The sequence below is a fragment of the Drosophila novamexicana genome, unplaced genomic scaffold (assembly GCF_003285875.2).
Source record: "Drosophila novamexicana strain 15010-1031.04,08,12 unplaced genomic scaffold, DnovRS2.1 tig00001292-arrow-arrow-pilon, whole genome shotgun sequence".
NCBI classification, from domain to species: domain Eukaryota; kingdom Metazoa; phylum Arthropoda; class Insecta; order Diptera; family Drosophilidae; genus Drosophila; species Drosophila novamexicana.
The window spans coordinates 336,974-359,277 of record NW_020824848.1 but is presented as its reverse complement, the minus strand read 5'-3'; the positions used below and the strand labels follow the sequence as shown (position 1 = coordinate 359,277).

At 40.6% G+C, this 22,304-nt stretch overlaps 4 protein-coding genes across 6 annotated transcripts in view; 3 read left to right on the top strand and 1 right to left on the bottom strand.

Moving 5' to 3' along the window:
* The first annotated feature begins 323 nt into the window (after window positions 1-323).
* Window positions 324-1,572, top strand: LOC115766985 (mitochondrial 2-oxoglutarate/malate carrier protein-like). Its single transcript, XM_030711084.1, has one exon. The coding sequence runs from the start codon at window positions 442-444 to the stop codon at window positions 1,384-1,386; it is 945 nt and encodes a 314-aa protein (XP_030566944.1). The 5' UTR covers window positions 324-441; the 3' UTR covers window positions 1,387-1,572.
* Window positions 1,573-2,500: 928 nt separating this feature from the next.
* LOC115766919 overlaps window positions 2,501-22,304 on the top strand; it is a 96,092-nt gene continuing 76,288 nt past the window's right edge. The window contains exon 1 of one of the 3 annotated variants that reach the window (XM_030711000.1): window positions 2,501-2,924. The gene's annotated coding sequence lies outside the window, so the exon portion shown is untranslated. Of the gene's footprint in view, window positions 2,925-11,973; window positions 12,057-22,304 lie in introns of those variants that run through there. The other 2 variants (XM_030711002.1, XM_030711001.1) reach the window with 2 other exon arrangements.
* LOC115766940 lies at window positions 16,692-16,976 on the top strand. Its single transcript, XM_030711028.1, has one exon. The coding sequence runs from the start codon at window positions 16,692-16,694 to the stop codon at window positions 16,974-16,976; it is 285 nt and encodes a 94-aa protein (XP_030566888.1).
* LOC115766939 lies at window positions 20,864-21,148 on the bottom strand. Its single transcript, XM_030711027.1, has one exon. The coding sequence runs from the start codon at window positions 21,146-21,148 to the stop codon at window positions 20,864-20,866; it is 285 nt and encodes a 94-aa protein (XP_030566887.1).

Sequence of the window (22,304 nt, the reverse complement as noted above, 5' to 3'; positions counted from 1 at the left end):
CGATATATTTTGTCATCGATAACAATCTCGATAACCACGACGTGCAAATAGTCAGTTTGTCCGATACATGCTTTAACCGATAACAATCTCGATAACCATGTCCAATGCATTCTGTCATCGATAACAATGCCAAAAAGCAGTTATTTTGTCCAATAAATTCTGTCATCGAAAACAATATCGATAACAATGCCAAGCAAACAGTCATTTTGTCCGATAAGTTCTGTCATCGATAACAATCTCCATAGCCGTGCCAAGCAGTAGGCCTCAGGAGAATGATCAAAAGACGTTTTATGGGGCAACGAATCCCAAAAATCGTACAACAATTTGGAACTACACTGACGAGCGTACACAGCCTACAGTTTTGATAAATAAATATACATAAGTATATATATATATCAAGCTTTTCGAAATTTATAACCTCTTTGTAAAAGTTCGAATACTATGCGCAACATGGTGATCGCTTACGAGGTGGAAAACAAGACAATACCAAATTACATGAAGTACGTGCTGGGCGGTACAGCGGGCATGATGGGCTCCTGCATCGTACAGCCGCTCGATTTGGTGAAGACCCGCATGCAAATATCAGGGGCCAGTGGCAAAAAGGAGTTTAGCAGCTCGTTCGATTGCATCGCCAAGGTATTCAAATCCGAGGGCCTCTTGGCCTTCTACAATGGCCTCAGTGCCGGCTTGCTGCGACAGGCCACGTATACAACGGCCCGCATGGGTGTCTATCAGATGGAGATCGAATCCTATCGGAAGCATTTCGACAAGGCGCCAACAGTGTTGGCCAGCATGGCCATGGGCATATTTGCGGGCGCCTGCGGCGCCATGGTTGGCAATCCGGCAGAGGTGTCCCTCATACGGATGATGTCCGACAATCGATTGCCGCCAGATCAGCGCCGAAATTATAAGAATGTCGGCGATGCAGTCGTCCGGATAATACGCGAGGAGGGTGTCTTTACGCTGTGGCGCGGCTGCATGCCGACTGTGGCACGCGCCATGGTCGTCAATATGGTCCAACTGGCCTCCTATTCGCAGTTCAAGGCCGCATTCAAAAAGCACATGGACGAGGGTCTGCCGCTTCACATTGTGGCCAGCATGTGCTCCGGCCTGCTGACAACGATTGCCTCCATGCCGCTGGACATGGCCAAGACGCGCATACAGAACATGAAGGTGGTCGATGGCAAGGCCGAGTATAAGGGCGCCATCGATGTCATCCTAAAGGTGGTCAAGAATGAGGGTTTCCTTGCCCTGTGGAAGGGCTTTACACCCTATCTGGCACGCATTGGGCCACACACGGTGTTCTCATTTGTCTTCCTCGAGCAGCTCAACAAGGCCTACTACAAGTACGTGCTCGGCTCGGAGAGCTCTGGACCAGGTCTGTAGCCAGAATGCGTTGGCTAAATCAGCTTAAAGCCAGAATATGCAGAATATACACGCGCAGGCAGAATATGTCAAATTGAAGCACTCGCGTATATATATATTTATAACTGCATAATCAGAGTTTGTTATAGATGGGTTATTTCTAAATCGCTTGATTATCTGTGTACCGTTCAAAATTTACATTAAATGATCGATAGTAATCGATTAGACATTATCGTTTCTTGCATCTGCGCTACGATTTCGATAGATTTTGTATGCTTTTGTGGGCCCTCGCTGTTTCCTACTTGTACTCTGGAATTTGGAGGCCACATTCCTCGCATTATTGTATTAGCTTTATTCGATCGATAATCGAATCGATTTATCGAATATTTCTTAATCATTTGTTATATATATTCTAATGGCTTTTTGTCTGGAATATTTGCTAGTCGACTAATCTCGAAATAGAATTTATATTTCTCCCATTTATCGCATTAGTTAAAATTATTAGCCCATCATCAGCGCATTATTTGCGTGCGTCTGTCCACCCGTCCGTCTTTATGTACGTATTTGATCTCAGAGACTTTAAGAGCTAGATAACTCCGCCTTTTGCCCCTCTATTTCCACATAATGAATGGCTTAAGACTGATATTTCTAACATAGCTCCTCCTAGTTGTTGTTTTATATATTCAAAACCAACATCCCATTCTCTAACATATCTCGGTCATTATAAGAGCTATAAGGTCCAGAGTTAATCAAATGCGCGTGTTTGTATCTGGAATGGACTGTGGCAGCTCGGAGTTTGTTTTGGTATTTCCTTTTCTATAATTGAATTCAGCTAAAGAGATTTAACACAAGAGCTTCCAGCTTAGAATTTCCATTGGGTGAGCTACCTATGCTTTAGCGTGTTTTCCATTTGCGATCAACTTGTGTCGCATGCGAGTTGTGTCAGTTATCGCATGCGATATAGCAACTTTTATCGGCACACAGACAGGCGCATTTCTCTCTTGGAGCTCTCGCTCGGCTCGGAGCGAGTGTGGAACGAGTGTGCGAGGTCTTATCAGTCGGGCAATTGGATTCCAGTCAGTTGGGCTTGTGCAGCTCGATCGTGCGGTCCGGTTTTGGGCACAGTTTGCCGTGTGGCGCCTCGCAAGGAGATTCCTGTGTACAGCTAAATTGATGCCACTTAAGTGTGTATGGGTCGTCAGGTTTTTTGTGATCTTCAAGTGAGCTGCAGCTCAAGCGACGCGGAAGTGTTAATTTAAAGTCTAAATACGCGGCACAAATCAGTGTTTGGATTCGTGAAGCCCAACCAAGTGCCAGCTATACATACAAAAGATATATGTATATATCTATATCTGGAGCTGAATCTCTGGCTACAAAAGTGTCGCTCTATCTCTATCTCTGCCCATCTGTGTGCCAGTGTGTCATTATTGTAATTCATAAATTAATAATTAAGTGCTTCTTAATTTATGGCCTGCAGCAGATAGCTTGTAAATTGTAAAAATTCCTTCAGCGATCATCAACGGATATCAGCAACAGCCGCGACGGGCCTCTGACCAAAGGTATGTTTCCCGCTCGCTTTCCACAATCTCAAGTTTGAATTATGGCAGCTACTCGACTAGATTAATTGATTAGCCCCGGCCAACGATTGCTCATGCCTGAGCACACAGATCAATTGATTGATTGGGTGGGTTTTTAGTATTGCGCCCATAAAGTTGAATGACTCGGGCGGCTTTATAATGTATATATTTAGTATGCTATACAATATGAATTATTGCACTGTACAATTCATATTTAAATCTAAATGTATATTGATTATATAATTTAAATTTGCTTCGCTTCGTGTTTATCTAATTGTTATACCCTCAACCTGACGGGTATATAAGTTGGGTGCCAATTTATGCAACGGGCTGTTGGAGCTCATCAAGCTTGATACACTCTTGGCTAGCATCAAATGCAATCCAAATTAAATTCCATTTTTAATGAACAATAACAAGCCCCATTTCTATAAAATCGATAATAATCGTTGTCTAAATCTGGGCTTTTGAAAATTTTTTTAAATTTTTTTTGAAGATCTCGTAAGCTACAAAAGCTGAACACCTGAACTTTCGAATGTATATTCTCCTGTACTACTTACTTCGATATCCTCTCCCAATTTCATAATAACGATAAATATCGATTTTCACACTTGGTTTTTTAAGCCTAAGTCGAAGATTTTAAAAGCGAGAGACACCTAACAAGGCATATAGACTCTTGTGTAGTGTACAGAGATCCAGAATAGTTGGGCTCTGAAAATTGTATAAAGATCGCTCAAGAAACATCCAAGCTAATCGGGAACGTGCTTCTCATGGAGTAGGGGCAGGTTAAGAAGAAAAGAAGCACAGCTCCTATGTAGACTGCACAGCAAAAATTTAAATATTTGTAACTAAGCAGCTCATTGCTGGCTGCAGAGTATCACCCAGTCGATCACTGCCCGACTATTATTTGCTTTTCAGCTGTGAGAACGCAACTGGCATTCGAAATAAACTCACAACAAACTGACAAATGCAGCTTCCTCAGTCGAAATCCCCCCTCAACGACACATGTCGAACGCCTGCTGGCCCGACACTTCGATTAACATTCAGCTCTGCCCTCCTCTACCACCGTCCCGGCCTAATTGCTGGCTGTCAGGTGGAAAGAACAACAACAAAAACACTGGGAAAACCGTTGGCTAGAGAGCTGCGAGGCGGACAACAATTAGATATTTACTTATACTATTTGCCAGCTGCTGATAATGAGAAAAGCTCTGTCAATGACGCCTAGAACACTGGGGACTATTTGTCCACAGATAATGCCTTAGATTAGAAGAAGAGCCGACAACGAGAAGCACTCAAATTTACTTTGCCCCAGTTCTCTAATTACCCATATGCTGCTTAGGTACACAGTCAAAAAAAGTTCTGGCTTGCTTTTGAATTTTAGTTGTTTTTTTAATTATATCAAAAAATCATTTAACATTTGTAAGCTTGTTTTTTGCCTGATTCACAATTGCGATGCTCGTCGTCTTAATTAATGGATCGCCTTCCTCCCTCTCTCTTTCTCTCTCTTCATTTTGATGGATCCTCTCCCTCCATCTCGTCTTTTCTCTGTCCCCCTCACTTTCTACATCTCTCTTTCTCTCTCTCTCTCGTTCTCTGTTTGTCTTTTGCTATCTTCAATTCACATAGAAAGTGAACTTTGATTGCACTTTACGTTAATTTTCGCTTGGATTTCTCGACTAGTTTAAGCTTCGACATGCAGAAATGCTAGTCTTCCGATGAGAGTTAAGCTTAATTTAATCATTAGTGAGGGCATTTGTCAGTCGTTCAGCTGTGCTTACCTTCTGCTGCTCACCTGTTTGTTATGGCAATTAAAAATTTGTTGTTTGCATATGACTTATAATGGGAATATACAGCTCTAGAGTTGGCAACCAAATTTGGCCACGATCTGTGCTAGGTTTCAGTATCAGAGTCTGTGTGTCTGTTGTTGCTATCAGCTGACTCGATTAAAATGGTTCGGGGTAAACAAGAGATTTGCTACAACAATTGTCCACGTGTTGTGGGTGTGTGTGTGTGTGTATGTATACACCCAGCGCCGGTCAACTGGGCCTGAAAGACATGCTGTCGCACTGGCGGACAGGTTAAAAAGCACGCAGAGAGGTCACTTCTCACTCCTCAGAGTATAACCTTAAGGTATCTGCATTCAAAAGGCAATAAAGACTGCTCTGCAAGACAACTTCGCTGACATGTCATGCAGACTGTCTTGCAGGACAACTGGCATGACAAGTCCTCAAGCAAGTCAAGCATGACGCGCGCAATATGTAAATAAATATCCCATTGAAAGCCATTATTAAATAAAATGTCACTTCACCAACACATTTATATTGAATAATTAACCAAATTCGATTTTTAAATGTGGCAAAGCATTTAATTTGGCAATTGGCAAATGAAATTTTAATCTAATTGATATGCAGCTGTGCATCAATTACATTTGGTTATTGCCTTAGTCCCAATTGCTTGCAGTTATTTTATTAATTAAGTGAATTCATGAGTATTTACAGCATTTGACACACTTTCCACGTCGGCCTGATGTTTACACACTTTAAACAAACGACCAAGTCTTTTTGTTTTGATAATCGACTATAGCTACTAATTAGCTGAGCTGTCTGTGCATTCGTTTGTCAACAAAATAATTGTTTAACAACAAATGCACCAATAATATTACTAATAATAACAATAATAATAACAACAATCGGCTGGCCGCGTGCTATTTGCTGATTATTCAAATATAATTGCACATCAAGATTGGGGCAGCAAAAAACAATTAAGAGGTTCTAGTCGGGAGCTCCCGACTAGGGGATACCCTGAACCCTCTTTTTCCAACATCAAATGCATATATATATTCTATTTTAGAAGCTATATGTCAAGCTCGGTGACTCTAGCTCTTATTATTTACCAAAATTGTCCAAAACTCCGGATATCGATATCGATTTTTATCAATTGCTTGGAAACGGGGCAAGTTATTGATTATCGGAAACAAACTCGATCTGCGTGGGCACTAGGAGCACCTACATCTAAAATTTCTCTAGCTCTTATAGGACGGACGGACGGACAGACAGACGGACATGACTAGATCGACTCGGCTATTTATGCTGATCAAGAATATATATATTTTATGGGGTCGGAGATGCTTCCTTCTGCCTGTTACATAAATTTGGATTTTGCACAAATACAATATACCCTTATACCCATTTCTAATGGGTTCAGGGTATAAAAAAACTGTAATAAAAATCCAATTAAATTACAAACGCACGATATATTTTCTGTGTGAAGTGAACCCCCCCTAATTAAGTTAACGATGGGTTAGAGCATTTAACAAGCCGTCAATTGGCAGGGCAAACCGAAAAAATAAGTCAACAACCTGGCCAACCATAAACCATAAAATGTGTTCGATCAACGCTTTTCTGATACATAATTACAGCAATGCTCAACGGGCAGATACCCTAGTTGCAAAGATTACAGCAAAGCTGAGAATTGGGTTTGAACCATGGCGGTTCAAACTCAGCATCTAACACACATATAAACGGATTAGTTGAGAAGAGAAAGAGAAAATTTTTATCTTAACCAGGCTCGCAGCTATGTTGAACAAGTTTCACGATTTGAACCAAGGCACTGGTTCAAACCTTAAAGAGAAATATCGGTTGTTGGGCTTGCAGAGTGTCTTAAGTGGAATATTTTTTTTAAGAACTTTCAGCTTTCCGTTTTACGAACTGAACCAACACGCTGGTTCGAACTGTAAAGAAAGATAGCTTTTATTGGGCTTGCAGAGTTTCTTAAATGGAATATTTTTGAGAACTCGCAAGTTTTATCTAATCTGCTTTTTGCAAGCTATGTTTGTTCCTCTCATATATATATATTTTTTTCTTCAACGCTCGTAAACCTAGCACGCGCATCTTTTTGTTTGGCTACTAGGTATCTGCACGTCGAGCAAGCTAATTGATTTAGCAATGCGTTTTGTACAATATATATTTTTTCAAGACTGACAGAGAAAAATGAAACGTACGTGATCTCAGCTCAGATGCTGACAGTCTGTCTACTGTCTGTTGTTGTTGTTGTTGCTTTTGTTGTTGTTCTGATTGTTGTTGCTATACGCAAATGCAATTCACAACTGGTTTAATGGACGCCTATTTTGTAGCTGCGTTCGCCGACAGCGTCTGTTTCAGTGAGCGCTTTGCGGTTTGGTCACATGACAAAAGACAACGCAAAATCAAATTTATAAAGCTATGCAATAATATATTTTAGTACAAGAAAAAACTCTCATTAAATGCAATTAACTAATAACAAAGCTAATAACAATAAGAGAAAGTGCTCGACTGGGAGATACCCTAAGGCTTTCCTCTATAGATAGATACACTATGTGACATAAGGACATGCACAAGCACACAAGCAGGCAGACAGAAAAATTAGACTATATCATATATCACGTCATGCTGATCTAGAATGACTCAAGTGGTCGCAGAAGCCTTCTTCTGTTTGCACAAAATCATTAAACCCCTTTTGCTAATTTTCAACGGAATCTGAGTATAAGAAAACATAAAATACAATCAACTAATCGCATTAATAATAATGAATAACATTAAGAATAATGAAATCTTAAAGTCAATTAAACAGAAAGCAACAAAAAACATAGATGCCAAACGGACGAGTCATAGATGAGCTTTAATGTCGCTTGGCAATGCGTTGATGCAGCTTTGCTTTTATTGGGCTGGGGCACGCAAGACGGCCAGGGTCAAAGGTCAAGCGTCAAGCGTCAAGTTGGAGCTTAAGCGGCACGCCGCCATGTCACATGGTTTACAGTTACGCGCTCGAGCAACAAATTGACGAGCAATTTGTTTTGTTATTTTGCCCCGATTTGCACGCAGATAAGCTAAACATCAGCATCATCATCGCTGTCGACGGCGACTGCGACGGCGACTGCGACGTCAGCGTCGCATCTTTCAGATACAGATACGCGATTATCATTGCCAGATGCGTGTGCTCGTGCATGGCCACAAATTGTCTACAGCTGCGAAGCTGCAATTTTCGAATTAAGACAATTGCGCCATGAATTACAAAAGTTCCGACTAAGAACCGCAGCTGACACCACGCCCACACCACCCCGCCCCGCCCCCTTGCTCCACCTCAAACCGACCCCTGTCCTAGCCAAAAGAAATGCTCGTCTCGGTTGCGCAAATCAATGCCAAAAGTAATGCAAATTCGCATCTTTTCTTATGTTTTTTTGCTACGCTTTGCCCAAAAAATAAATTGAATTTTCAATGAGCTACACGAAGAGAAAAAATGGGATTACAACCAGCCCGAGCAAATGTCATCAAATATTTACATAAGACTCCGAAGCCAGTGTCAAATAAATCACAAGAGCGGAGCGTAGAGCAACGAGCAGTTACCCTTACTTGTTAGAGTATCAGAAACAGTATATAAAAGAGTTTTTTCTGATTGACTGATTGACTGACTGACTGATTGATTGAGTGCGTAACAACACATAGCCTTGACAGAAAGGCTAGAACTTTTTAATATTTATTGTAAAGACAATATCAGTCAATTAATTGATTGAAAGACTAAACGACTTTTTCAGTACAGAGTCAATCAATCAATAGGTTGATTGATGTGCTTACTAATCGAGCATTGATACAAAACTTAATCCATAAAGCTAGAAAAATTAAATTTATATTGTTAAGAATATAGCTTCTTTGGTTGACAGACTGGCAGATTCGTGCAGTACAAACCCAATCAGTCGATTGATTAACTGATTGATGATTGACGCACAGCCTAAGCCCTAAAAGCTATTAAGTTGAATTTTATGCAATACTTACTTGTTGTGATGTAAGTTGAGGTTTCTGTGTGAAGTTCACCTGAAATTGAAAATTGATTGCATTCAATTATATTATTTATTCTTCGAATTTAGACATAACAATGAGTACGTGTTTTATAGAGTTGAGAATAAGCAAAAATAGAAAGTAATCTGGAGAGTTGGCAAACTTAGCACAAATTACAGAATTTGAAGCAAAGCGAATCAACATTTTCTTTGGCAAATAATTAGAAAGTATGTATAATTTTGATAAATATGAACATACGTTTTTTCTCTAGTGCAATTGAGACAATCTAAATGAGAGAGACGCTTATGCCAGGTAATTACCTGCAGTATCTATATTAAGTATCATATGTTTAATAAGCTGTTTACTTCGACGAAATCCTATATGATGAAGATACTTGCACTTGATTTAAATGCATTTATGTCTTAATACAGAGTACTCTTTAAATGCATACTTATGCACTTCTTTATGCATATAACCATCTCTTAGGAAGCGCTGGCTCGCTGTCTCAGACTTTGGCTCAGCCGTGCGGCATATCAGTGGCAATTTTCCAATTGACGCCTATTACGGTTAATCGTAGCACTGACCCAAGTCCAGACGAACCTAAACTAATAATGTGCACAGTTTAATGGCTAAGCCGCAGCAAATCGTCGGCCCGACCAAGCCCCAGAACCAAGCCGGGCTACAATAACACCCCGAGTAGCTCGAGTGGGTCTCTATTTGTGTGTGTGTGTGTGTGTATGTGTGTGTGTGTATGTGTGTGTGTGTATGTGTGTGTGTGTATGTGTGTGTGTGTGTGTGGAGACCACTACAAGACCACAGAACAGCGTTGTCTCCATGCATGTAGATGGGCATGGGCATGGCCATTGTGGGCGTGGTTGTAAGCGTGTGCGTATGGGAGTATGCGTGACGCCACAGTGTTGTTGTTGTTGTTATTGTTGTTGTTGTTGTAGCTATTGTGACTGCTTAGCACGCTAACTAGCTGCGTCGCCGTCGCCGCTGGCGTCGCTGCCGCCGCCGCCGCTGCGTCGCTTTAAGCTAAACATTTGCTGGGGCCTTAGTCGCGCCGCGTAGTTCAAAGCAAGTGGATTAAATGCAGAAAACCTAAAAAAAACCCGGGGAAAGTCTGTGTGAAAGTCGGCAGTGAAAGCGCCGGACTCGTTAAGCTCGGACAAGCAATTAGCACTAAAAGGTTCAATGCCGCCTCAAAGGATTCAATGAGGGGCAGCTGCTGCCGCTGCAGACATTGCGCATACGACACGTTGCCCAGCCGCCCGCCCACATTCCCCAAGCGGGTTGCTGCTGACTCGTTTAATCAAGCGACACTGCGGCTTTTATATGGGCAGAAGGACTCCTGTGTCCTGTGCCGAAAAAAAAGAGCGACAGAGAAACAACAACATTGACTGCGCCTCAATTGTGTCTGATTTCCCAGGCAAATGTAAGCCTCGACTTTACTTTTGTTTGGGCTGTGCGTTTCGTTTGTGTTTCGTGACTTGAGTAAAGGCAAAAGTTGATTCATCAGCCGCAGGATACACACACACACATGCACTCCGCACACACACACACACCCGCTGCGTCAGCAGAAAATAAAATAGTGAAAATATAAAACGCAATACTATTGCAACCGCATATCCTTGAAGCTCGCACAGGCACACGCCACAGCGTGTGCACACTTTGACCTCATTTTGGGCAAACGTTTTGCCTGACCTCCCCCGCCCACCCCACCATCCCACCAAAGACACTTCATACACTGAACCCATTGAAAATAATGGGCAAAAGAGGGTATAAAGGTTTTGCGCAAAAGCACGCAACAGACGGAAGAAGACATCGCCTGATCAGCAACAGACACGGCTGTCTTTTTGAAAACGCGTTAATCTCGGAGAATATAAGAATTACATTCCTCTAAAGTCCGAATGTGGACCCTGTTAGTGCACGAAACTAACAATTTAATTTCTAGTGATTGATAACTCTTCCTCTTTCCATGATTATTATTTTATATCTCAGTACACGTATATACAAAGTTAATTTCAAGTAATCGACAACTCTCGCTAAGCTTTATAAAAAACGAAGCTTTGGTATAAATTCTGTGAAATCTTCATAAGAATCGGACAATGAGCAACAAAATTGTTCAAGGCAGGATCTGTCTGGGGTCAGACGAAGCTCAGCCACTGCGTAAAGGTCGCAGCTTGAGTTTTTGTTTGTGTAAAAGGAAGCTAGAATACTTGAAACGTCAGCCTCGAACTGGGTTCAAGTGTACTTCCTAGTCGGGCACTCCCCATTAGAGCACACCAAATTGTTTTGAGTGTGTATCGTTCTGCGTGTTCGACAACTACGTGTGTGTTTGCACAAGTTTCCTTTTTTGTGTGGCGATATAATGATTTAAGAGTGTTAGTGTGTTAAACACACACACGCACACACACACACACACACAGACTCGTATGTATTATCGATGAAGCACAGGAAGTGACTTAAATCAATAAGCTGGCATATCATCAGTTAAACAGTTAAACAGGATAACGAACACGGCGCGCAACCCAATTTGCAATCTATTGAAATTAAACTCGTTTGGGTTTTCTTTTTTTTGTGTTTTTTTTTTTGCGCCACTTTAATTTGTATAAATTGCAAGTAATTAAGCCATTTGCAGTCAGTTAATAAAAATAAATATAAATATATGCAAGAATTAACAACATTTGCAATTAAATTAACATATTTATTTGCAAAAGTGCGTGGCAGTTATTGAGAATTCCATTTAAAAAAAAAAAAGGGCTTAAAATAAACGAGCAAAAAATGAAGTGAAAACTGAAAATTAAAACGGAATTTCGTATTCGATGTGTTTCAAATAGAAATTAGCTGCAAAATAATAATATATTATTTTAAATGCTAATTTTCAGCTAATAAAAATAATATATATGTGTCTATTACCTAAAACCAAAACCATTTTAATAGGATAAAAGCAAAACAAACGCCAAAAGTGAAACCGAATGCAAATGTTTTCAATAATAATAATAAAAAAAGAAATGTAAATATGCTCAATTAATACATATTTTGCAGGCCATGCTGAGTGCATAAATTAAATATATTTGGAAACATAAATATCTGGATATCTGACGCATGCAGCAAAGTGAATACCCTAAAGGAAATCTTTGTGGGCGAAAATTGTGAATAAAGTGAAGTTATCTCGAAGAAAGCTAATGAAAAACTAATAAAAAAATACACTTAATATAAACAAAGCTAAACTCCCTTTGCATCGAAGTCATTCCATATGATATATTAATTCGATCTTCAACAAGTGAAGAGCATGCTAGAACTCGTAAGTGTTACCTTAGGTTAATATACATATATATTCTATAACAAAAGAGTGTTTGTCTGAGAAAGTTAATTCTTGACCAATCTATTCTGTGCTGTTCTTATGATATTGTGCTCCGAACCGGCAAGTTTCGATATATGCACAGTCTGTAACAGAAAGTCGGACGAAAGATTTCAAAGCTCAGCTAGACTTTAAAAATAGATACACATAATCGAACTAATACTCTATACCCATTTTAACTCATTGAAAGGGCATTAAAAAGCCAACAATTAAGCTGGAGCGCCATAAAGACAACCTTTATAAGGCACTTAAAGATAGTTTGCCAGCTTCAAATAAGCAACAAATTTAATTTCATAAAGTTAAGGTAAATAAAAGTCAAATGAAATGAATATTTGTTATTGTGCAAATGCAGCTCAAATTTGACAGTGCATAATCAAATACCATAGTTATATTAAGAAGCAAAAACAGGTATATAAAGATACATTTTAGGAAATAATCAAGAGCGAGAGAGAAAGAGAGGGAGGGAGAGAGAGAGAGAGAGAGGGAGAGAGACATTGAAAAGTGAAGAGCAATTACAAAATTGCTTTTAATATTGTAAGACTCTGTGTGTCTGTGTGTGTGTGAGTGTGTGTAAACATGTTATGAGTTCCTAAACACACACTTGTGCATACAGAAGCACATACACACACATATATATATATATATATATATGAATGTGTTTATGTATGCACACATTCATAAATTGAAAGCGGCAGCAACAGGGCCCAGTCAATGGCCAAGTTGTGGCATGCAACACGAGGCTAAGGCAAATGTTTTGCAATTATTAATGCTTATAAATATATAAAATTATGAAAAGAAATTACCCGGAATTGCTCGAGTCGAAGAAATAATGTAATTGCGGGGGGTAACAAAATTTGTATCTATATGGCGAGACAATCTCACATATTCTATTTTAAATAAAAATGACTATTTTCGGGAGCTTGATCTCTGCACTCTCTGGTTGGCACAGCTCAGTCAGTCAGTCGGGACAAGCTCTCTAACATATCTATAGCTATATATAAATAGCAAGCCACATCAACCATACACAGTCAATGGGCAATTTATGAGATGACACGCGCTGCCAGCCCGGGCAAGGCAAATGTTCTGCAATTATTTATGCCTATATTATATATATATACACACACATATATATATATATTTATAATAGCCATAATAAAGTCAGTTAGCTGCATTAAAATGCCAGGCATGCCGGCCGGTCACATTAAAAAGTGCTCAGCTGAATTTGCATATAACGTACCCGTAGCGAAGGGTGGCGCGGAAGCGGGGGGGTAGCTGCCGTCTGGGCCGTTGCACTCGGCTGTCAGCCGGCAAAATGGGCAAACAAACAACTTCATTACAGAGTATGTAGTGCAAGTAAGCAAATTAAACAATAATTATTTATGCAATAACAAATGAATGCGCAAACATGTTCCATATGCGGAGCTGGGGCAAAACGACAGCCGCAGCCAGAATGCACAAAGTCGAGCTCAGCGAGCCGTGTAAATATCGTTTAATATTCTAAGCGCCAAATGTTGTGCGTGTGTGTGTGTGTGTGACTGTAAGTTGCATTAAACTTTTGGCAAAAGTCAAGCACTAATTGTTTAATTTAATGGAATAGTTTTTGACTTTGAGGGCGGCGGCAACGTTAATGCTATTAAATCATTTTTTAAGTGCTTGAAAATCATTTAACATTTTGCGCACAGTGAAGCTTGACTAAGCGGTATTAGTCATACTGAAAAATGTGCCCAATATACTTCTAAGCTAAAACAAAGAACTGCAAGTAACCAATTTGTAGAGAGCACTAATAAGTTGAATGTGCGAACTACAGTAAATACTGTGTTGGGCGGATAGTTACTATCGGGTAGTTTTTGTCCGTTGTCCAGACACATGTTTGCCAAAAAGCGGTTGGAGAGATATGGGAAAGGTATGGCCTGTTACCTAATGGTTTGAGTGAAGATCTCCGCCCAAGTGAGGTGTCCTCCTAATAGGAGTGTTTGATCCAACTACATAGGCCATGTGAACCAGTTTGAGCTAGTTCCAAAAAGATAAGTACCTTGGAACTAGATAAACTCGGTAAAACAAACTAAGTATGTACAACTATGGAATTAGACAAGTTATTTAACATTTGCTGAAAAATATAAAGGGGCATGTATCGAAGCTGTGAGCGAGTCCAAGTGAACAAGTACTTTTGCACTCATAAGTTCCTTGCTAACATAACCTTAGATCCAGATAAGTTCTCATACATAAGGTGACAAATAATATATGAGGTTTGCTAAAAATCTTTCACTTATAAAAAAACCTGTGCACCAGTCTGAGCAAGTTTCATATTGATTATTAATGTTGCTAAGCTCTAAGCTCTTATTTCTCTAGCTGAAAGTAAGCTAAGCTAATTTAGATTCCCAATTGCCAAACGCACTTTATCAAGTCTGTGAACTAGTTCAGTGTCAGTTATTTGACAGCTATCGAGACTAAGAGTCTCTGAACTAGTTCCAATGCATGTGCTGCAAAAGTAGTTCATAATGTTTCAAAGTCAATGTCTTGACAGTTATCGAACTTGAGAGTCGGCAATAAAATATATTGGTCGTAAATAAATTACACTTTGATAAAAATACACCTTAGGCAATACACACTGTTGCTCCATATTAATGCCTAACGTTGTATGTAAACGAAATGCCTGCAGCGATCAGCTCGTATGTCTTGCCGGCAAACCCCACAGCCCCCTTCAGACGCCCACACAGTTAGCCTCGCTTTTTATGCGTTCATTCATGCAGCGTGACTTCTATTATAACACACACACACACACACACACACATATGGGTTGTATGTGTGCGTGTCTGTGTGTGTTGCATGACTTCACGCTGCTGATGCCATTTGCTAACAACAACTGGCGCCGCTTTCAACGTCACTTAATATACAAATTTCAGTAAATATTTATGCACACACACGCACGTACACACACACAAACACACACACAGACAGACAAAGCGTAGCTGCAATTTCCCTTAGAGATGTCAGAGCCAAGCGAGACTCTTTGCTTCGCTCTGCTCCTCCACAACATTTCGTTCAATTTCAAGCAATCAAGTTATTTTAATTCATTACGCTTACGCGGGCAACACTTTGGAGACATGCACAACAGCAACAACAACAACGGTAGCAACAACAACAACAACAACAACAACAGCAGCAACATAATGCCAGGCCACGCTCCTTGCGCCCAGTTGGAGGGCAAGTGCATGTGCATTTTGCCCGACACCAAGGCGTTTGTTGTGTGTGTGTGTGTGTGTGTGTGTGTGTCTTATTTGCATGTGTTTATATTACATTCACACACAAATACACACACTCTCACGCACACACACACACACACACATTCACTAGCAAAATGTCAGACATCTGTCATTTAATTTAATTTGACTTCACTTGCTTTCATTTGTTCGCCTTCGCCTTTGCGCTTCGTTTTCCTTTGCCTTTTCTCCTACAACACTGTGCAATCGTACACCCCCCCCCCCCCCACACTCTCCCTTCTCGTACACCCTCCCACCATATTGCACGACTTTTCCGCGCGGTTTTTTTTTCCCACGCAAAGGCGTCAGCGCCTGCCTTAAAACGTGCAATTTAGCGGTGGGCGGGGCCAGCGTGCTGTTTCTGTTGTTATAGCTGTTATTACTGTTGTTGTTGTTGTTGTTGTGTGTGTGTGCGTTGTGAGACACACACGCGCATATTTTAAAACGTTTTTCGTAGTCAGTGGAAATGAAAAAACGAAAGGGTAAACTTTTGCGACCACAAACTTCGTTTAATATTAGAATATATATATCTCTATATAGAAAACTGTTTGTCATGACTGACTGACAGACTTATTGACTGACTGAATAAATGACTGACTGAATGAATGACTGACTGATTAGTGATCAACATCAACAGTTGTTACCTTAGTTCTATCTTGGTGGAAATGGGGGTCACAGATTTGGTGGGGGACATTTCGCGCTCAAATTCATTTCCAAGAATTTATAAAAAAAAAAAACATTTGAGGCGTATTTCGCATATTTCGGCAAATAATCTAAATTAATTTCCCATTCCCATAACTCGGTCAAATCTCATCCGGGCTGGGATATACACTAATATCGTATATAGCTATATGATATAGCGTCAATACTTGACACTGTAAAAGTGGTCAAAAGTGGTGCTGGTTTGAATCCCAGGACTGAGCTAGTTGTCTGCATTGCAATTTCAAGAAACTCACGGTTCATTCATCAGACTCTAGATTTGCACGGCCTTTTTAACAGTCCGCAGCTATAACTACTTTTGAAATATAAGGATGGAAAGGTAGCAAACCAAAAGCCTAGTCATGCGTCTTTAGGGCTCCCGGTGCGAGGGAACTCTTATGGCCAGACGATAAGCGAACTGCAGCGGCAGGTACAGCAGGTAGAGGCACCCCAAAGAATTGGACATGAAATATCACGGGCGCGCTTTTGGGGCAGTCAGGTAAAGGGTTCGTCCCACAGGCACCTGCACGGGGCATAGTATTAGCAGCAGGTCAAATGTGCTAGCATATATAAGGGGCACGTCGCGAGGGAATCCTCACACATTCACCACACGATCGTCATGGAAGCAACAACTGCAAAGACCGCCTACGCTCTGTTCCTGCACCGCGCCGAGCTGCATCGTCGCCGCACACACTATGCCAAGGTGTCCCAGACGAAGATACAACTTACTAATCAGTTGATTGCCAAGGTGAAGCAGCGCATGGACACCTGCAGCTACGAGGATCTGCAGACCTTGGTGCGAGAGCAGCAGTTCAAGCGTTTGCTCGAGAAGAAGCTCCAGCATCGCGCCAAGCAGCTCAAGGCCCTGGTCAAGCAGAACCGCAAGCTGAAGCGACTCCAGTAGAAAAGTGCACAGGAAACAGACTGGACAGCAATGAATCATAGAATCATTGCAATCATTACTTAGTTCAACTAATGACACATTTATTGCCTTTTTAAAGGCAGAGAAATTCAATTTCTTATGATAATATCGACAAAGTTAGCTCATGTTAGCTATCTTACGATCTTTGCCATGCAAAGAAAGTCATTAATCATAATTATTTATAACTATTTTAAGTATTATTTTCACTGTCTAATAAATTTCTACGATTTTAAAAATTTAAAAAGTATAGTTTCTTATAACAGGGAAAAATAGGATAATTTTCAAAGGTTTTTGAGAACATTTATTTATACGTGCCACGGGCAAGGCCGGGCTATATCCGCTAGTCTATCTATTTTTTTTAAATAAATCTATAACTGAAATATATTTTAAGAACATAATATAATTAAGATTGATAGAGATTATAATTGCAGCATAACCTAAAGGGAACATGCTGTTTGCAGTCGTATTTCCTCTACCCGGCATTCATTGTCCGATCTTTATAATACTCCCACTTGGTGATATTTCATGTCCAAATCTAACCTTTACGATTAGCATATAGACATGGGGTCCAAATTTCCCACCTCCATAACTCGGCCAAATCTCATCCGATTTTCACGAAGTTTGGCTTTTTGTTCATGGTTTTCCCTCTAGATGAATCTGGCATTCAAATCTGAACACCGATTTTTTGGTCGAAATTCATGCCCAAATCTTACCCCAAGATTCGTATATAGACATGGGTCAAAATTTCCCACCTCCATAACTCGGCCAAATCTCATCCGATTTTCTCGAAGTTTGGCTTTTTGTTCATGGTTTTCCCTCTAGATTAATCTGGCATTCAAATCTGAACACCGATTTTTTGGTCGAAATTCATGCCCAAATCTTACCCCAAGATTCGTATACAGACATGAATCAAAACTTCTCTCATCCATAACTCGGCCAAGTCTCATCCGATTTTCACGAAGTTTGGCTTTTTGTTCATGGTTTTCCCTCTAGATTAATCTGGCATTCAAATCTGAACACCGATTTTTTGGTCGAAATTCATGCCCAAATCTTACCCCAAGATTCGTATACAGACATGAATCAAAATTTCTCACCTCCATAACTCGGCCAAATCTCATCCGATTTTCACGAAGTTTGGCATTTTGTTCATGGTTTTCCCCTAGATTAATCTGGCATTCAAATCTGAACACCGATTTTTTGGTCGAAATTCATGCCCAAATCTTACCTTAAGATTCGTATACAGACATGAATCAAAACTTCCCACCTCCATAACTCGGCCAAATCTCATCCGATTTTCACGAAGTTTGGCTTTTTGTTCATGGTTTTCCCTCTAGATTAATCTGGCATTCAAATCTGAACACCGATTTTTTGGTCGAAATTCATGCCCAAATCTTACCCCAAGATTCGTATACAGAAATGGGTCAAAACTCCTCACCTCCATAACTCGGCCAAATCTCAACCGATTTTCACGAAGTTTGGCTTTTTGTTCATGGTTTTCCCTCTAGATTAATCTGGCATTCAAATCTGAACACCGATTTTTTGGTCGAAATTCATGCCCAAATCTTACCCCAAGATTCGTATACAGACATGAATCAAAACTTCCCACCTCCATAACTCGGCCAAATCTCATCCGATTTTCTCGAAGTTTGGGTTTTTGTTCATGGTTTTCCCTCTAGATTAATCTGGCATTCAAATCTGAACACCGATTTTTTGGTCGAAATTCATGCCCAAATCTTACCCCAAGATTCGTATACAGACATGAATCAAAATTTCTCACCTCCATAACTCGGCCAAATCTCATCCGATTTTCACGAAGTTTGGCTTTTTGTTTATGGTTTTCCCTCTAGATTAATCTGGCATTCAAATCTGAACACCGATTTTTTGGTCGAAATTCATGCCCAAATCTTACCCCAAGATTCGTATACAGACATGGGTCAAAACTCCTCACCTCCATAACTCGGCCAAATCTCATCCGATTTTCACGAAGTTCGGCTTTTTGTTCATGGTTTTCCATCAAGATTAATCTGGCATTCAAATCTGAACACCGATTTTTTGGTCGAAATTCATGGCCAAATCTTACCTTAAGATTCGTATACAGACATGAATCAAAGCTTCCCACCTCCATAACTCGGCCAAATCTCATCCGATTTTCTCGAAGTTTGGGTTTTTGTTCATGGTTTTCCCTCTAGATTAATCTGGCATTCAAATCTGAACACCGATTTTTTGGTCGAACTTCATGCCCAAATCTTACCCCAAGATTCGTATACAGACATGAATCAAAACTTCCCACCTCCATAACTCGGCCAAATCTCATCCGATTTTCTCGAAGTTTGGCTTTTTGTTCATGGTTTTCCCTCTAGATTAATCTGGCATTCAAATCTGAACACCGATTTTTTGGTCGAAATTCATGCCCAAATCTTACCCCAAGATTCGTATACAGACATGGGTCAAAACTCCTCACCTCCATAACTCGGCCAAATCTCATCCGATTTTCACGAAGTCTGGCTTTTTGTTCATGGTTTTCCCTCTAGATTAATCTGGCATTCAAATCTGAACACCGTTTTTTTGGTCGAAATTCATGCCCAAATCTTACCCCAAGATTCGTATACAGACATGGGTCAAAACTCCTCACCTCCATAACTCGGCCAAATCTCATCCGATTTTCACGAAGTTTGGCTTTTTGTTCATGGTTTTCCCTCTAGATTAATCTGGCATTCAAATCTGAACACCGATTTTTTGGTCGAAATTCATGCCCAAATCTTACCCCAAGATTCGTATACAGAAATGGGTCAAAACTCCTCACCTCCATAACTCGTCCAAATCTCATCCGATTTTCACGAAGCTTGGCTTTTTGTTCATGGTTTTCCCTCTAGATTAATCTGGCATTCAAATCTGAACACCGATTTTTTGGTCGAAATTCATGCCCAAATCTTACCCCAAGATTCGTATACAGACATGAATCAAAATTTCTCACCTCCATAACTCGGCCAAATCTCATCCGATTTTCACGAAGTTTGGCTTTTTGTTCATGGTTTTCCCTCTAGATTAATCTGGCATTCAAATCTGAACACCGATTTTTTGGTCGAAATTCATGCCCAAATCTTACCCCAAGATTCGTATACAGACATGGGTCAAAACTCCTCACCTCACTAACTCGGCCAAATCTCATCCGATTTTCACGAAGTTTGGCTTTTTGTTCATGGTTTTCCCTTTAGATTAATCTGGCATTCAAATCTGAACACCGATTTTTTGGTCGAAATTCATGCCCAAATCTTACCCCAAGATTCGTATACAGACATGGGTCAAAACTCCTCACCTCCATAACTCGGCCAAATCTCATCCGATTTTCACGAAGCTTGGCTTTTTGTTCATGGTTTTCCCTCTAGATTAATCTGACATTCAAATCTGAACACCGATTTTTTGGTCGAAATTCATGCCCAAATCTTACCCCAAGATTCGTATATAGATATGGGTCCAAATTTTGGACCCTCATAACTTGGTCAAATCTCATCTGTTTTTGCGAGGTTGGCTTTTATTAACTAAACTGAAGCTTCAAATTGCTTTGGGTTCGAGCTCTGAGCTATATCTTTCCATAAGAAAGCATACTTTTTTAAAATTGATAAATCGTAGAAATTTATTAGACAGTGAAAATACTACTTAAAATAGTTATAAATAATTATGATTAATGATTTTCTTTGCATGGCAAAGATCGTAAGATAGCTAACATGAGCTAACTTTGTCGATATTATCATAAGAAATTGAATTTCTCTGCCTTTAAAAAGGCAATAAATGTGTCATTAGTTGAACTAAGTAATGATTGCAATGATTCTATGATTCATTGCTGTCCAGTCTGTTTCCTGTGCACTTTTCTACTGGAGTCGCTTCAGCTTGCGGTTCTGCTTGACCAGGGCCTTGAGCTGCTTGGCGCGATGCTGGAGCTTCTTCTCGAGCAAACGCTTGAACTGCTGCTCTCGCACCAAGGTCTGCAGATCCTCGTAGCTGCAGGTGTCCATGCGCTGCTTCACCTTGGCAATCAACTGATTAGTAAGTTGTATCTTCGTCTGGGACACTTTGGCATAGTGTGTGCGGCGACGATGCAGCTCGGCGCGGTGCAGGAACAGAGCGTAGGCGGTCTTTGCAGTTGTTGCTTCCATGACGATCGTGTGGTGAATGTGTGAGGATTCCCTCGCGACGTGCCCCTTATATATGCTAGCATATTTGACCTGCTGCTAATACTATGCCCCGTGCAGGTGCCTGTGGGACGAACCCTTTACCTGACTGCCCCAAAAGCGCGCCCGTGATATTTCATGTCCAATTCTTTGGGGTGCCTTTACCTGCTGCACCTGCCGCTGCAGTTCGCTTATCGTCTGGTCAGCAGGGAGCCCTCACACAGGTAGCGGCTGTTATCTTTCGCGTAACGGCTACGTGTTGTGGCGTTTGTGCACTTTAGGCAAATGCCGCATATGCATGACAGGCCTGCCCTTTGAGCACGGACGGGAAACCAAAAGCTAGGCAAACTTTTTCCGCTTGGTCGACCCAAATCATCAGCCCAACTTTTTCGCAAGCATGCATTGGAAATTTGTGGGGTAAGCCTGCGACTGGCTGGCATCAATAACTTGGCCAACGACGCATCCTTGACATGACCACGCACACTTGACGAGCAACGCCCTCTCTCTCCCTTTCTCTCTTTCGTTCTTCCACTCTGAGGTTTATTAATTTGCATGAACTTTGGCCCTGCTCATTTTTCATGCTGCTCGACGTGGCTGTGTTTTTTTTTGACCGGGCAGCTAAAGCCGCAATTAAAAATTGCTTATGAAAAGGAAATGGAGGCAAAGGGTTTGTCGTAGAGCTGGCCTTTACGAGCACGCGACAAACTTATGCACGGGCAACATATAACAAAGCTCAGCTCAACAAGTTTGAGAATATATACATATAAAGCTGTTTTTATTGCATAATAATTTTCTCAATATCTGTCCTACTGCAACTTTCTTATAACATATTTTTTGACGGGTTTGTGAAAACTCGTTAAAGTCATCCTTAAAGGGTTTGGCTGAAACCTGCGAACTATCAACTAGATTTAATATTTGTTTTCACTACAGCCTGACTCTAGACGGACACATCGTGTCGCGCATCAAAACACGCTCCATGCCCATCTCTAGTCGGGAACAAAGCGCTTGGGGTTAGGTTGAAGGAACATTGGCAGGCCAAAGCTAACATCCACGTCCATTTTGATCGTTATGCAAAACTCACAAAGTTTTTGGGTGGCAGAAAGAAACTTAATTTCCCTTTTTTACACCATTTCCCTTTGAC